The 17,779-nt window shown below is 48.1% G+C and overlaps 1 protein-coding gene and 1 pseudogene across 1 annotated transcript in view; both read left to right on the top strand.

The window, feature by feature from the left end:
* Window positions 1-17,779, top strand: part of UBASH3A (ubiquitin associated and SH3 domain containing A) — a 40,923-nt gene that overhangs the window by 11,628 nt on the left and 11,516 nt on the right. The window contains exons 6-9 of the mRNA XM_015569078.1: window positions 574-782; window positions 8,731-8,857; window positions 12,162-12,261; window positions 17,071-17,193. Of these exons, the coding sequence (XP_015424564.1) occupies window positions 574-782; window positions 8,731-8,857; window positions 12,162-12,261; window positions 17,071-17,193 (559 nt within the window). The remainder of the gene's footprint in view (window positions 1-573; window positions 783-8,730; window positions 8,858-12,161; window positions 12,262-17,070; window positions 17,194-17,779) is intronic.
* Window positions 15,316-15,795, top strand: LOC102762959 (annotated as a pseudogene).

Consider the following 17,779-nt stretch of genomic DNA (forward strand, 5'->3'; position numbering starts at 1 on the left):
TGGCAAAGACTTTCACTAAGTTGATTCATCCAAATGGAAACCATGCAGTGCTCCTTACGGACACACAAAATAAGTATGAATGAATCCACCACGTTCCATGTTGTAAGAGAAGCTATAAGAAACTTCACAGAAAGGAAGGTAGATGTAAAAGTCTGATTATACTTTGAGGTCTTTCATATAAAACATAAACACAAAGATAGATGGGTAGGTAGGTAGGTAGGTAGGTAGATGAATAGATGAATGATGGAAAGATGGTCAGATAGAGAGATGACAGACATGGTAGAGAGATGATGGATGAGAGAACGATGATAGATAGATAGATACATACATACATACATACATACATACATGCATAGACAGATGATAGACACCAACATTCATTTCTAAATCTATCCAAAGAATTCCATGCTGTGTTTTGTTATATTCTGCGCTGTCATTAGACAAAGGCTTGGGGAGTGTCTTGGAGACACAGCCCCCCAGGCAGCCTGAAAGCCAGAGCAGTGAGCCTCCTACAGTCGTCCTTCCCAGCACACGTCCTTGCGGGAGCCATGACCACCTTTGTCTCTCTCCCAGACCCTGCGGGTCCTGTTTCAGTACAAGCCCCAGAATGTGGACGAGCTGACACTAAGTCCCGGCGAGTACATCTTCGTGGACCCCACTCAGCAGGAGGAAGCCAGCGAGGGCTGGGCCATCGGCATCTCGCAGCGGACCGGCTGCCGGGGCTTCCTGCCGGAGAACTACACGGAGCGGGCCAGCGAGTGTGACACCTGGGTGAAGCACAGGTGAGCGTCGCCTCTAGTGGCAGCCCAACGGTCTCTGAGTTAGTGCCCGAGAGCGTCCCCCTGAAAACAGTGGGCACAGTGTTGGCCTGCTTCCCGACCATCCCATCGTTGGTAAAAATTGCCTTCTCTGTGCCAGCAACGTTCTCCCTGCAGGGATACGGTAAGTGTCCTGGCTGATTCGTGGTTTTCTGCTGGTAACGTTCAGAAAACATGGATTACTCTAATGGCTTCTAAGACCGTAATCCCAAAAGACTGCACAATACCACTTCCTTCTTATGGATATAAATTACCATCAGAGGTCCTGTGCTTGGTTTTACTCATCCTTCCATCCAATGGATAAACTGTAGGGTCCTTCGGTACATTATTAGTTTCCTGTTGCTGTGTGGTCATGTCCTTAACAGCTAAACCACATCCATGTATTATCCCACAGTTTCCATGGGTCAGGAGTCTGGACATGGCTTAGCTCCAAGGCTCCCAAGGCTGCAGTCAGGTTTGGCTGGGGCAGGGGGGTTATCTGAGGCTGGGGATCCTCCCACAAGCTCACATGGTTGTTGACAGAATTCATTTCCTTAGAGTAGTTTAATGTCAGTCACTCCTCATTACTTCGGCTGGAATTTATTTTTTATGTTTTTATTGATTTCAGAGAGAGAAAGGGAGAGAGAGAAACATCCATGATGAGAGAGAATCATTGATCAGCTGCCTCCTGCACGCCCCCTACCGGTAACCAAGCCAGCAACCCAGGCATGTGCCCTGAACAGAAATCAAACTGTGACTTCCCGGTTCATGGGTTTACACTCAACCCCTGAGCCACACTGGCGGGGCTGGAATTTCTTAATTTTAGCATCTTTAACATTACCTGAGAGTCTGAGGATTTTCACAATCACTAAGTACTGGTTCCTCTTCTTTAACAACTAGAGGCCCAGCGCACGATTGAAATGGCACGAGGAGGCGCCCCGCCTCCCACCATGCGAGGAGGCACCCTGTGGGCCACTGAAGGAGTTGGGCCGGACCCCAGCTCAGGCTGGGGGTCCTCCCACAAGTTCACATGGTTGTTGACAGAATTCATTTCCTTAGAGTAGTTACTTCACAATTAATGTCAGTCACTCCTCGTGACTTCAGCTGGAATTTATGTTTTATGTTTTTATTGATTTCAGAGTAAGAAAGGGAGAGAGAAACATCCATGATGAGAGAGAATCATTGATCAGCTGCCTCCTGCACACCCCCTACCGGTAACCAAGCCAACAACCCAGGCATGTGCCCTGAACAGAAATCAAACTGTGACTTCCTGGTTCATGGGTTTACACTCAACCCCTGAGCCACCCTGGCAGGGCTGGAATTTCTTAATTTTAGCATCTTTAACATTACCTGAGAGTCTGAGGATTTTCACAATCACTAAGTACTGGTTCCTCTTCTTTAACAACTAGAGGCCCAGCGCACGATTGAAATGGCACGAGGAGGCGCCCCGCCTCCCACCATGCGAGGAGGCACCCTGTGGGCCACTGAAGGAGTTGGGCCGGACCCACACTGTAGGTGGCCGGGACCCGCACCTGACTTCCACCCCAGGCCACCCCCCCATCCCCTTGCCTGTGTCTGCTCCAGGCCACCGGAGCCGCTGCACCAGCTCAGGCAGGCCCCCCTGTGTCTGTCTCCGTCTCCGTCTCCGCTCCGGCCTCACCTGCAGGCACAACCTCCTCCTGTCTGGTCATGACCCATTACAGTGTCCCGGCCTAATTTGCATATTACCACTTTATATATAGAGAGAGAGATTCTTCCCTCAATTTCTCTCTCTCCTCACACCTTTAACACACTGTGTGGATGTGTCCTTATAACCAACTTCCTCACTTACAGGTTCTGCTTTCCACAGACAATTTCACTAAACTTTTTTCCACTACATAATAAGGACACCCCTTCCTTCAGTTTCCTATAATGTGTTTCTCACTCCTTCTGAGTCTTCACCAGCAACACCTTTAACATCCATATTTCTATTACGGTTTAACAGTAATTTTTATATTATATAAGGTGGAGCTGAAGTAGGTTTACAGTTGTGAGTATGCAAAACAAGAGTTTATTCTTGGATTATTATTTATTGATTATTGTATTATTTTCGTTACGGTAAACCTACTTTTGCCTCACCTTGTGTATGTATAGATAGATAGATAGATAGATAGATAGATAGATAGATAGATAGATAGAGATAGATAGATAGAGAGAGAGAGAGAGATATACTAGTCCAGCCGTGGGCAAACTGTGGCCCGCGGGTTGGATCCGGCCCGTTTTAAATGAATAAAACTATTGAAAAAAAAGACCGTACCCTTTTATGTAATGATGTTTACTTTGAATTTATATTAGTTCACACAAACACTCCATCCATTCTTTTGTTCCGGCCCTCCGGTTCAGTTTAAGAACCCATTGTGGCCCTCGAGTCAAAAAGTTTGCCCACCCCTGTACTAGTCTATAGGTAATATTTAATTATTTATAATATAATTTATATTTTGTTATATTGCTTATATTATTTGTATTGTAACATATACATACATTGCACACATGTATGTACATGTACATATATGGATTTATTACAGGGAATTTCCTTGTGCAATTGTTGTGACTGACCAAGCAAGGGCAGGCAAGAGGGACGGGAAGGAGCCCACAGCTGCCTGGAAACCATGGGCGAGCGAAAGCTGGTGGTCTAGGTGTGACAATCCAGTAAACTTGCATATAAATACGTATCATGCATGGGCAGGTGGATGAGCAGTTGCAGACACAGCTGCTACTTGGAATCTCTGAGCTCAGGGAAGCCCTAAGCCTTTTTTAAAGACCTTCCAACTGAATAAGTCAAGCCCAGCCAGGACATTTCCCCTTTTGATTAACTTAAAGTCAACTGATTAAGGACTTTAATCACATCTGCAAAATCTCTTCACAGCAGCACCTAAAGGGCATTTGAGTGGATAACTGGGAAAAGGTGTGTGTATGCTTTCAACCAAGACCTAAGCTGCCTATGGAAGAGATAACTAAATTTAAAAATAAGCCAGTGAGCTAAACTGGGTACATCCACACAATACAATAGTTCAATTTTTTGAAATGGTCATGCGGAAGTATTTTATGTAATCCTAAGTAAATTGAAAAACATCTTAGGTAAGTTGCAGAACAGTGTGTATAGTACCATTTGTGGAGAAAGGATGAAGTTAAACATACTTGGCTATGCATATACATGCATGATATGTATTTTAGGCATGTCTCTGTCTCAAAGTTCCCTGGAAAGGGGAATCTCTAGAAACTTCTAACAGAGGTGCCAGTGAGGGGTGGGGGTTGAAGCTGGGAGGATGGAACAGGAATGGGAGGAAGACTTTCTAGAACCATTCCTTAATTTTTACAATTTGAACGCTATAAATGTATTACTTATTCAAAGTAGAATTTAATCCATTTTAAAAGTAAAGATTATCAGGAAATTGGGTCAGAGGAAGAGAAGTCAGATGATCCAGGGCTGAGGTTTGTGCCCCAGGTGCATGCTGTGAGGTCCCAGCTCCAAGCTGTCCCACACCCAATGGGAGCAGGGCTGTGGCTTCTACCAATGACCACAGCCATCTCACAGGCGGGTAGACCAGTTGCTAGGGAGAAGCACAATTTTGCAGGTGTAGACAGGGTCATGGATCCCATGGGCCACCACAAAATCACAGGATGGTGGTGCCACCAGGAACTGCAGGGATCATCAAATACCTCCCTCCCTCCCTCTAGAGGGCTGAGCACCCTCGGACCCAGGGGGTAGAGAGGCTAGATGATGTCACACAGTTAAGGAAGCGCTTGCTTCCTCTTAGTACCAACTCCATCCTCATCTGATCCAATACACTATTCCAGCAGGAGAGGAGATGCCGGTTCCAGGAGACTGAGTTCCGGGGGTTGTGGGGCTCCCCGAGGCCCTTGTCCTTCAGTGGATCTCCTCCCTGCTCAAGACCAGAGAGTTTCACTGTCGCCAGGCAATTGGCAACCTGGATGTTTCTAGAAGACCCTGTAGCAGATAAGCTTGTGGCTATAACATTTTTTACTTCACAATTAATGTCAGGAACCAAAATAATCATTATAGCCTTTAAGCCTGACATTTCTGGGACTGTTCTCCTCAGAGATAAATTTCCCTTAGGAATTAGTAAATATTAATGACAACTGCAACAAAAGGAGAGAAAAGTAAGTACTAGACTAGGCGGTGGGGCATCTGCTTGGCTGTGTTTAGAAGCAGCCCATCTCCCTGGGGGAGCAGTGAGACAAACTGTGACATGATTCTTGGCCAGAATGGCAGATAGTCAGTGTGCTGTCAGACTCGGGGTCCTGCCTGGCCAAGCCTTTTAAAACTGTGCTTTAAAAAAAAAAAAGCTTTGAGTAGTGGGCTTGTGGTCAGATGGCACTGTCCAGAGGCCAGCTTAGCTGTGGGTAGATGTAAATACCCCTACAGCATCAACTGCAGGGCTCACCCTTGGCCCCTGCACTGGTCGGCTTGTACAACCCAGTCAGCAAGAACTGCCGGCCTTCCAGCACCTGGGAGCAGATGCGGGAGGAGTCCTTCAGGGACACACTTCCAGGTGTGAGTCTGCAGCTACGATGCTCATTGCTTGGCAACTAAAACATCAGGCACCCCTCACCAGTACAACAACCTCAGCCTACACACTGATGCTTCCAGTAGCCTGGATTTCCTTGACAACAATTCACACGACAATGTTTATCTGTTACTGTGAAGAAAAGAATCAGAGGTGATGGAGGACTGTAGTCTTGAATCGCAGCAGTTTTCAACCCTCCACACAGAACAGTGCACGTAGCATATCGTAGAACCAAGAGCAGAGAGGCCCGGAGGGGTAGGGCTTAGAGAACATTTAGTTACCTTCTAGCCAAGAGGTGTCCAACACTGAGCCTGTAACTTGCAAAACCACAGCATGAGCTGGTGGCAAGCAGCTCCGATAGAATGATGGTATTATTCTGGGCTGAATTGTGTTCACTCAACACTCATATGGTAAAAACCCTGACTCCTGGCACCCCAAGACGTGACTGTGCTTGGAGGTGGGGTCTTTCAGGAAGAGATTTGGTTAAAATGAGGCTGTTAGAGTAGGAGCCAATGCAATCTGATTGGTGTCCTATAAGCAGAGGAGATCAGGACACAGACACCCAGAGGATGACCACATGAGGGCTCAGGGAGAAGTCGACCATCTACTAGCCAAGGAGAGAGGCCTCAGGAGGAACCAACCCTGCCAACACCTGAGTCTGGGACATCCAGCCTCCAGACTGTGAGAGAATAAATTTCTGTTGCTTAAGCCGCCCAGTCTGTGGTACCTTGTTATGGTCGCTTTAGCAACTAATTCAGGGACCTTATCCACACAACCCCTTTAAAAGCCAGGGAGAATTTAAACACATCTATGGTATAAGTTAACCAGTAGGTATTTCTTTTAAGTTAAAGAAAAAAACAGAAATATTCCAATGTGAGGTCCTTTCTCCTCTCGTTGCCAATCCCATGGTCGTTTTGATTGCGTTGCACTGGAAATACTAGCAAAAACAAGTCAATTTTGTCTCTAACTGTAAATTGCACGGATGTTATTTATAGATAACGAGACTGCTGTCTACACGGTGAGCCACAAGCAGGGTGCGGGTGTCCCCACCTCGCCTGCAGGAAGAGGAAACCAGCCAACATTTCCTGTGTCAGTATGAGACACTATGAATAGCGCCTTCGCTACTGAGAGCGTGTGCATTTGAAGTGGGAAATGTCAATGGTTCGACTATAATATCGGTGTTCTGGGCCTATGCTCAGCTAAAGCTCACATTTCAAATGAACACGCTGACTCTATTTGACCTGGTTGCCACTCATAGGAGTTTACAGCTCAAGACAGGACAGGCAACGTCATGGAAAGAGAAGGTACAAGTTGCAGACAATATAAGAAATGCATTGACTAAAGCAAAACACGGTGAGGGTGACGAATGGTCCAAGGCATGTGGCCCATGGTGTGGAAGCAGGCGACCTGAGGCGCTGGATGGTTGAGATGATGCAGGACAGGTGCCCCTGAGCTGCTCCCGGCTCTGCTCCTCCTCAGGGTCTTAGGATGGGGGCCCGGGAGCTAGTGGTTTAATGAGAACTCGGGGCCCTGGGGCCTCTATAAGAGAAATGCAAACTCAACAAATGGGCCAATTATTAGAAACACACCACATTCGTGATTTAAAAGAATGAATCATGTGAACATAGTCATGCCTCCTGGAGTCATTTCCAGGTTTTAAAAAATTCCAGGAAAAGTCCCAGTGGCGTTGTTTTGTGGAACTTCCGTGAATAGCTGAAAAGTTTATCTGGAAGAATAAACAGGAGACATACGCCAAGAAAACTTGGAAAAATAAAAACAATCAGGGTAGTTACCCTACCAGATGTTAAAAATGTGTGACAAATCTATAATATGGTTTTGGCTGGAGGAAAAGGAAAACACACATTGGTGAGACAGAACAGCTAACAGAGCAGTACACGCAGGATATTGAGACATTCACATCTAATAGCTACATCAGAAACAGGGAAATAGCCTGGCCAGTGTGGTTCAGTGGTTGAACATCGATCCAGGAACCAACAGGCCACTAGTTCAATTCCTGGTCAGGGTACATGTATTGTTCTACTGTATTCTTCTTTCCCACCCAACATGACAGGTAGTGTCCACCAGCTGTCACCACCACACCACCCACCTGCAGCCTCTACACCAGCTGCCCTTCTCCCTCATCAGACACTGGCCTCTGGTGCCTGCATCCCAACCCTCCAGGGATGCCCATCCCTCCAAGACCATTGTTCCAGCATCATCTGCTTTTCCTAAGACCTCCCCGATCGTTCCCACCAGCAAACAAACATGCTGTTCCCATGTTTACTTAAAAACAAAATCCCGCACAATTTCCTTTTTCCCATTTCCCTCTCTAGCTACTGCCCCATTTCTCTGCTCTGAGTATAGATTATTTTAAAACTGAGTTTATAAAGATGACCTTTCCTTTTACAAAATGAGTGTTCCCCTGGGGGCACGGACATTTGCTTGCTCCAGGAGGATGTGTGACCATTGGCCATAGGTTCTCTGTTCCTCCGTCACTCTCCTCCTCTGGCCCCTCCAGTTCCTTCAGACCCTCTCATTCAGGGCACCCCACCGGCACCACCCCCTCTTATCCTATGGTTTGCCATGGTCCTTTCTCTCAGTCATCCAGAGCTCATGAATCCCACCCACCCCTGCACCGTGATCGACTCCCGGGACAGGTAGCAGTTTCCTCATGGCCTACAACATCTGGGCACTGCTTTCACCCACTCTCCCACTAGAGCACCTGTCCCTTTCCTGCTTGCATAGCTCTTTATGTGTGTGTTCACTGTTCATTCATTCCTGTATTCCAACCACGCCGACCTTTACACTGCTGGCTACTACAGAGGGTGACTCTAAGAGATTGTTGTACAGTCTGCTCAGGCTGCTGTAACAAGATCCCACGGGCTGGGCAGATAAATAGTAGAAACTATTCTTTCACAGTCTTGAGGCTGAAAGTCCAAGATCAAGGTGTCTATGGGGCTGGTTTCTCCTGAGGCCTCTCTCCTTGGCAAGCAGATGGCTGTCTTCTCCCTGTGTCCTCACATGGTTGTCCCTCTGTGTGTGTCTGTGTCCTAGTCTCCTCTTCTTATAAGGCCCACCGTAATGACCTCATTTTACCTTAATTTCATCTTTAAATGCCCCCTATCTCCAAATATTGTCATATTCTGAAGTCCCAAAGATTCAGGACTTCAACTTACGGATTTGGGGACCAGGCGGCGAGATGGTGACAAACGGCCACCATTGACTCAGGATCTTTTCCGTGCTGAGCACTGAGCTCATCGTTTCACTCATCCCCACTGTGACCTTCTATCTGGACGTGTACACCTCGAGCAAGACTAGTGCTTCCCATGTCATCCTGACGCAGCACCTCGTTTCCTCTCCCACAGGACATACACCTTCAGCCTGGCCATGGACCCGAACCCCAGAAAGGATGGTGAAGCCAGCAGCAGGCGGAATGGGGAGCTCCTTCCCCCGCCACGGCCAAGGAGTGCCGGCAGCCTGCAGGCCCTACAGGTAAGGGAGCCCTTTCTGTAAAGTGGGGCCCTTTGTATTAACTCTGAGTAGACACAGTCTCACGGGTGCGGCTTTTGTTCTATAGACACATACCCCCCTGCTTCCCGGAGTAAAGCACAGACAGGGTGGGGGTGGCAGGAGGCCCTCCCCTTGGGGGCTGAGGCACCGTGCTGCTCTGTCACCTCAGCACAGGGTGAACCCTCCCCTCCCCCCACCCCCCAACAGCTGTGAACCAGCCTGTGCTCCAGAGAGGCCTGCTGAGACTGCAAGAACAGGGAGCACATGGCTGTAATTCATCAAGACGCTAGGACACAGGGCAGGGAAGGGACAGGCACACAGCCCTGCCTGGAATCCAGAGCTCTCACCCGATTCTCTCATTACAAGCTGCGTGACCCTGATGAAGTCCCCTCCCTCTGGGCCCCTGAAAGATGGAGCTTCTGAGCTTACAAGTCAGGCTGGGGGAGATAAGGAGGCTCAGGCTCCGTGACAGGGGGTGATGGCAGCCTCAGGACCTGGGTCGGGGGCACGGCAGGGGTGTTCTAAGCCCACCACCTGCATGGGGAGCATCGGGGTGAAGGCCGCGGGCAGGGCCCCCAAGGAGCAGGCAGAATCCCTCTGGACAGAGCCCCAGACTTCCCTTATGAGGAACCCAGGGGCCGGGCAGCACCTGCAGCTGGCACCTGGCCGGTTCCTCTCCAGTGCAAATGCCTCTGTGGCCTGAGTGAGCAGTCCCTCCACGTCCCCACTCTGTGCCACACCCATTACTTTAGGCTTTCATTCCAGCCACTACCACCCCAACCAGCACAGGTGGCATTAGTCCCACTCCATCCCCAATTTACAGATCTGAAGACTGAGGCCTGCAGAGGCTGGGAAGCTTGTGGGAGTGCAGACACCTGAACACCCCCCACATTGGGCTGCTTCAAGAATTACATGAGACGGGATGTCCCTTGTCCACTGCAGGCCAGGCCCTGGGGCTGGGAGACCGTTCCTGCTCAGAGGGCAGGGCCACAGCATCTGGCTCATCCTGTGTCCCAGAACCTGGCTCAGGCCCGGCCCATAGATCTCACTGGATAAACCATGGAATGACCTAATAAGGGCCCTGACCAAGACTCCCGACTGAATCACCCTCAATCCAAAACTCCATCCCCAAGAACCCGTCAGTCCCCCGGAGGCTGCCTCCAGGCTGGGTGGGCTCAGTTCAGACAAAAGCTGAGCACAAAACACTGGACGCTGGGGAGGCAGCCCGGCATCGCCATTAGCCAGGTCTCCAGTGAGAGAGAATGGACCAGGGCAGAGGAGCCGCTGACAGAAGCTAGAGACCTGCCAGCCACAAAGACAAAAACAGGGTTCCCACCCCCAAACTGCCCAGGCTCTGGAAGGTGCAGGGGAGCCTGGACTCACCAGGTGGGGAGTGTGAGAGCAGAGACAAACCAGGGGGCTCCCCGAGACTGGACCCCCTTTCCAGACTGATGGGCAGGGAGAAGCTGGAATGAAAGACTTACACTAACTACCACTCGGCCTGTGTCTGAACTCACTGGTGCTTTAAATGCATGAAAACCTGACACGCGCCTCCTGAGTTCTGAACGCTCTCACCTGGTCTGCGTGTGCCCCCTCCAAACAGCAAGAAAAGAAAACTGTGGCATCAAGTTTGGCAAAATGGACATGTAGTGGCTGAACAATGTCCTCAAGGATAGGCGTTCCTAATCCCTGGGACTGTGAATGTTACTCTATAAGGAAAAAGGGCCTTTGCATATGGGACTGAGTGAAGGGTCTTGATGGGGAGAGTATTCTGGATTATCCCGGGAGCCCTAAATCTAATCACAACTGTCCTTATGAGAGGAAAACAGAGAGAATTTGATATGCAGAAGAGGAAAAGACACAGACACAGAGGGAAGAGGCCACGTGAGCACAAGGCAGAGATTGGAACAATGTGGCCACAAGCCAGGGCTTGCTGGCGCCACCAGGACCTGGAGGAGGCAGGAAGAACCCTCCCCTATAACCTCTGAGGGAGCACAGCCTCGCGGACACCCTGATTTCAAAGTTCTATTGCCCAGAACTGTGAGTGAATGCATTTATTTTGTTTAAAGCCACCCAGTTGGTGGCACTTGGTTGCAGCAGCCACAGGACACACATACAGCACCTCATGACTAAAGAGTCAGCACAACCGTGTTGTTGTGTGGACCCCAGGGCTCAGTCAGTCCATTCCCCATGGACCTTTCACTGTATCTAAATATTCTTATTGCCAAGTTCTGCTTTTCAAAGTCAGAGTGCTCCAGGATCTTCTAGGGAAGAAAATGCCCGGAATTCAAACCCTCATCCCAACGCACTGAGAGTACTCTGAGATGGTCAGTAAGCAGACAGCAGCCAGGAGCACCTGTGTGCCTTGCAAACTACTTGCAGCTCAAGTAGAGACGAGGGAATGGGACAGGATATTTTCATATTCATTCTTGGAGGGGAGAGGCATCCTGGTATCAGTATAGGCAACCCCTGAGCCACCATATGCAAATTGGTAAGACAGCTTTCCACCTGGAGCTCCGCCCTAGGAGGTGGGTGTTGGCATCCAGAACCAACAGCTGTGCACTCCAGTAAGAGACGATCACAGCACTTGCTTTGCCTTGTACCTAGGCCCCGGGGTGATGGTATTAACAGGTGGGGCCTCTGGGAGTTGCTTCCATCCTGATGGTGGAGCCCTCATGATTGGGATTAGTGCCCTAATAAAGGAGACCCGATAGCTCCTTGCCCCTTCCACCACGTGAGGACACAGAGAGAAGTCTGCAACTAAGCAGGGGGCCCTCTCCCAACCACGCTGGCACCCTGACCTCTGGCACTTCCCGCCTCTGGAACTGGGAGAAATAAATGTCTGTTGCTTATAAGGCACCCGTGTATGGTGTTCTGTTAGAGCAGCTGGAATGGACTAAGACAAGGGATAAGGGCTTGGAAGAGCCAAAGAGTAGAGAAGATAATGTGCTATGAGTTGGGCATTTTGTTTCTTTTCGTTTCCTTTATAATGTGATAATGCTCAGGAGATAAAAGGGTGCAAGAAATTAAAGACATTGGAACCTGCAATTCCTAGTCCTCTTTCACTGTGATGATGGTGGTAAAATGGGACGTAGCTACGGACCAAGGAAGGAAGGCACCCACACCCAGGCCAGCTGTTGGGTGACTTCTGTTTTTGAAGAAGTCTTTTAATGCAGATGTTAAATTGCACATTTTAACCATGTTTGGCTATGCTATTCAACGGATGGACATATTTTTTAGCATGTCTGTTGCTTACCGCAACTATTCTCCCCTTCCTCCATCACAGGCCGCCATAGTGAGGAGAAGCGTGCTGGTGGTGCGCCACGGGGAGAGAGTGGACCAAATCTTCGGGAAGTCGTGGCTGCAGCAGTGCTCCACTCCTGACGGTGGGTAAGGGCTGGGCGGCCTCTAACCACAGAAACAAGATGAATCTAACAACTGAGACCACTTCCCGGGTTTCTGAGCTAGATTCCCCAGGGTACCGTATAATTGTACACATGGAGGGGATGCATGCTACATCTTCCCTGTACGGGTTACATGGAAGCGTTTGAGAGTGTGCATTGTCTATGAGTCTCTTAGGTCAAACGCATTGTGGAAGATGGAGGAATGGCTTCAATAGTAAGCAAGTCCACTGATGTGACACATGGCCCGTCTGCTTACACCTGCAGCACGCACAATATTTGGTTAGTGAGTGCAGCCCTGACTTCTAAACAAGTCACCCTGGCCTGCGGTCTCTGTACCCTCAGGAGCCAGCATGTGCCTTATCTCACAATCAACTCGCCCTATCTCTCCCAGCTTATCTTCACTGTGGTGGTGATTTCCCTCCCATGTTTGTCTATCTTTCTCAACCAAAGGACATATTTTTGAACATCTCTCTTGCTCACCCCAACTGCACCCCTCTGGATGCCAAGACTATGAACAGTGCTTGGAAATACAACATACCCACAACATCTCCGTACTGAGGATCCACATCTGTATCAGTGCTTGTCCCCTAACAGAGAGCCACAATTTCTAAGCCAAGGCTAACTGCATACATGAAGGTATTGAATGAACACAGTGATAAAATCCATTCACAGAAGCTGGGTTAGTCCAGCCTTTAGGGATCCCTCCAGGAGCCCAGCAGGCCAAGAAAGGAGGAAATGAATTGGGAAAACCATTGGCAGATGACCAGCACACACCAGGAAAATTCTGAGCAGGTGACATCATGACTGAATATACCCCTAAGAGCCCACAGAGGTAGTTCTGTGGTTGTCTCTACGAAACAAGGTCAAGTAGAGACACCAAATCTCATGAAAGAAACAGTAGGACAATAGGTGGATGTGAGGAAGAGTATTTGGTCATCTAGACAAAAGATCAAGTCATCTATTAGGGAAAATATTTTAAGGCACTGAAATTACCAGCTTAAAGGAAACTCCTGGTGGGTCTTTATAAAGGATAAAGAACCCCTTGATAAAGTGAGTGCTCACAGTCTAATTCATCTGCACTTCACAGACTGTGCTGTTTAATCAATGACAACAGAGCATTTGGGGGTGCTGCTGGCCTCTTCTCTGATTCCAGTTTTCCTCCTGATTTCTTCTCACTTCTAGCCTAAGCACTCACCCCCTCATAGAGCCACTGATTTCCCAGTGGTGCTGGCCCAGAGCACCCCTATTCTGTAGACCCCACTCCGTCAGGACCCAACCTTGCCCCATGGCCTGGTCTTCTGAGCTCTGCTCTCTGCCTCTAGCAGTGACCACAAAGTGTCACCAAAGGCAAAAAACCTAAGTGGAGCAGGTTGACATCTTCTGAATCCAAGAAGCCTTTGAGAAGATAACACAACTGATGGGCCTTCTCTTTGAAGAAAAAAGAGAAGCAAAGACAGCTAATACTTTGGCATTTAATAAAGGCCTTTACTTTCACAGATCTAGAACAAATACTCCAAAAATTTATATAGAACCAAAAAAGACCCCAAGTAACTGCAGCAATCTTGATAAAGAAGAACAAAGTTGGAGGGATCACAATATCGTATATCAAGCTAAACTACAAAGCCACTGTACTCAAAACAGCCTGGTATTGGCACAAGAACAGGCACATAGATCAATGGAATAAAACAGAGAACCCAGAAATAGAGCCAAGCCATTATGCTCAATTAATATTTGACAAAAGGCAAGAGCATACAATGGAGTCAAGACAGTCTCTTTAATAGTGTTGGGATCATCGGACAGGTACATGTAAAAAAATGAAACTAGATCACCAACTTACACCATACACAAAAACAAACTCAAATGGCTAAAGGACTTAACTATAAGCTGTGAAACCATAAAAATCTTAGGAGAAACCATAGGCAGCAAAATATCAGACATCTCACAGAGCAGAATTTTTACCAATACATCGCCTAGGGCAAGGGAAACAAAGGAAAAAATAAACACATGGGACTACATCAAAATAAAAAGCTTCTGCACAGCCAAAGAAACCATCATCAAAATAAAAATGGAAACCACTGTATGGGAGAGCATATTTGCCAATGATACATCTGATAAGGGGTTAATTTCCAAAATATATAAAGTACTCATACAACTCAACAAAAGGAAGACAAACACTCCAATTAAAAAATGGGCAGAAGACCTGAAGGGACATACAAAAGGCCAAGAGACATATGGGGAACTGTTCAACATCACTAATCATCATCAAAGAAAGGCAAATTAAAACGACAATAAGGTACCACCTAACACCTGCCAGAATGGCTATCATCAATAAATCAACAAACAACAGTGCTGGGGAGGATGTGGGAAAAAGGAACCCTAATGCACTGCTGGTGGGACTGCAGACCAGTGTAACCACGGTGGAGAACAGTGGGGAACTTTCTCAACTAAAAATGGAACTGCCAAGTAATCCCACTTCTAGGAATATATCCTAAGAAAGCAAAAAAAAAAAAAAACGGAAAGAATATATGCACTCCTACATTCATAGCAGCACAATTTACAATAGCTAAGATCTGGAAACAGCCCAAGTGCCCATCAGTACATGAATGGATAAAAAAAAATTGTGGTACATCTACACAATGGAATATTACACAGAAAAAGAAGAAGGCTGTCTTACCCTTTGAGCCAGCAATGAGGGACCTGGAGAGTATTATGCCAAGTGAAATAAGCCAGTCAGAGAAAGACAAGTACCACATGATCTCACTTATATGTGGAATCTAATGAACAAAATAAACTGATAAACAAAAAAGATCCAGAGACATTGAAGCATGGAACAGACTAAAGTATTTCAGAGGGAAAGGGGGCAGGAAGATATTAACCAATGAACTTGCATGCATATATGCATTACCCATGGACAGACAATAGTGCGGGGAAGGCCTGGGAAGGGGAAGGGAGCTGGGTGGAGGGGGTCAGTAGGGTGGGGGGAGGACAACTGCAATACTTTCAACAGTAAAGATACATTTTTTTTAAAAAGAGTGGGTGGTCCTTTCCGAAGAACCAACAAGATGGGGGATGTGGAGCAGAAGAAGAAGCGGACCTTCCACAAGTTCACGTACCATGGCGTGGGTCTCCGTCAGCTGCTTGGCCGGTCCTGTGAGCAGCTGATGTAGCTGTGCAGTGCCCAGCACTGTGGTGGCTGAGCCTGGGCCTGCGGAGCAAGGAACAAGGAGCAAGGAGCTCTCGCTGCGGAAGCCCTGCGTGATGGCCACAAGGAGGCCCCGCCCATGGAGAAGCCTGCGGAGGTGAAAACGCATGTGCACCTGCAGGACATGATCATCCTGCCGGAGATGGTGGGCAGCGAGGTGGGCGTGTACAACCACAAGTCCTTCTACCAGGTGGAAATCAAGCCTGAGATGATTGGCCATTACCTGGGCAGCTTCTCCATCACTTACAGGCCAGGGAGCACAGCTGGCCGGCATCGGGGCTACCCATTCCTCCCGCTTCATCGCTCTCGAGTAGCCAACAAAAGCACAGACTTTTAATGGCCTGTAAAGTCAATGGTTCAGACAGTTTCTGCCAATGGAATTTCCAGGGAGGGAGCTTTCAGGAAAATCATGCATGAAAACTAAAATCACAGCATGCAAACTAGCCACCGCCTGCCTCTGCACTGGCGAAGGGCTGGGAGGCTGGGGGGGGCTGGTGAGGGGTAGACGCTGCCATGTGTACAGGGGTCGCAGGAAAGGAGCTAAGCTGCTAGAACCCTGTGCGCCAGGTTTGGGGGTGACTTGGGAGGAGGTGAGGTCTTGGAGTGGAGTGGTGTCCTCTGCAGGATGACGGATAATTTGACAATGAGATCAGACCGACCTCTTACTGACCTCTGACGGGAGCCAGGTTCTGAGCATTATCTCAATGATTCATCCAAACAGTCCCCCTTTAACCAGTGGTTCTCAACCTTGACTGCACAATAGACTCACCTGGGAATCTTTTAAAAAATCCTGATTTCTGGGCCTCATCCTCTGGAAATTCTCTTTCTTTGTTATGGGGTGGGGGCACAACATTAGTAACAAAGAAACAGAATTTCCGGAGGATGAGGCCCAGAAATCAGGATTTTAAAAAGATTCCCAGGTGATTCTGATGTGCAGCCAAGGTTGAGACCCACTGCCCTTTAACTGATAAAGAAGACTAAGTCATTTGCTTCTAATCACACAACCAGTAACTGGTGGTGCCAGGATTTGCACCTGATTGTCAGATTAAAGCTCAGGTCTGAGTGAACCAGGGACGGGGGGTGTGGGGGAGGGGGGTCCAAGGAATCCCTAGATTCCAGTCTCGCCTCAAGTGATTGACTGAACAATGCACAATGCAAGGGCACCTCTGGCCATATGGATTCTGTCCCCATCAGCAATATGACACACTTCAGCTATAGGAAGGGTCAAATTTCACTAATTAATTAATGCCAACTTGAGATTCTTATCAAATTAAGCTCTATCAGTCATGGAGACACTTGGCTCTTCATCAGGAAAATTGTCTGAGCGCATCTTCAGGAAGGGTCAGGAGAGGACAGAGAGGGTCTAGGGATCTGGGGCTGGAACCGGAGTTTCCTGTATTTGAGGAACTGTGTGCGCATTAAAGCAGCATTTTCTCCTCGAATTGAATCCACGTTGTAGAACGCATTTGATTGAAACACAGTGGTAACAATTTAAATGTTGACCATGGTTCTCACGTGGGCCTTGATCTTGGGAGTGTCGTGGTGCTAACTCGAGGGAACTAAACGTCTGGTGCATATTTGTGCTTCAGGGAAGTACTACCGGCCAGACCTGAACTTCCCCTGCAGCCTGCCCCAGCGGAGCAATGGCATCAAAGGCTTTGAAAACGACCCGCCTTTATCGTCTTGTGGAATTTTCCAGTCCAGAACGGCAGGTATGTTGGGAGGTCATTCTATTAGGAATAGTAACAATAATCATGGCAATGGTTGTCATTAATGAGTATTGTGCCCTTTGAGGTCCGTAGTAGCATTAACCTCCCCCCCCCTCCCCGCCCCCGCTGATGAGGAAGCTGGGGCCCAGAGAGGTTAAGTAAGACACCCAAGGTCACACAGCTAGTAAGTGGAAGCTCAGCGATTTGACTCAGGAACAGATGGCTGGGGAATTTGGGAGGAATGAAAGGTATGGAAAGAATGGCAAGGGAAGGAGAAAAATTAGTGACCACTGTGTGCACTAAGGGTGTCATTTAAAAACATATACACACACACACACACACACACACACACACACACATCCACTCTTTGATTTTATTTCAAAATCCATCACTTCGGGCTTTTGTTTTATGTCTGGGGTTCTGGTTCCACATGATGGATTTTTTAAAAGAGGCCATTGAGTTCATCTGGTCTTCATTCTAGGAATTAAGAAACTCAAGTCTAGACCCAGGAAGGCACGTGGGCTTTCCAAGTCACACAGCTGGTGAACAGAAGCAACTCACTGGGACCTGGTGTTCCTGCCCCCCACCC

Source organism: Myotis davidii, unplaced genomic scaffold (genome assembly GCF_000327345.1).
Source record: "Myotis davidii unplaced genomic scaffold, ASM32734v1 scaffold512, whole genome shotgun sequence".
Classification (NCBI taxonomy): Eukaryota; Metazoa; Chordata; class Mammalia; order Chiroptera; family Vespertilionidae; genus Myotis; species Myotis davidii.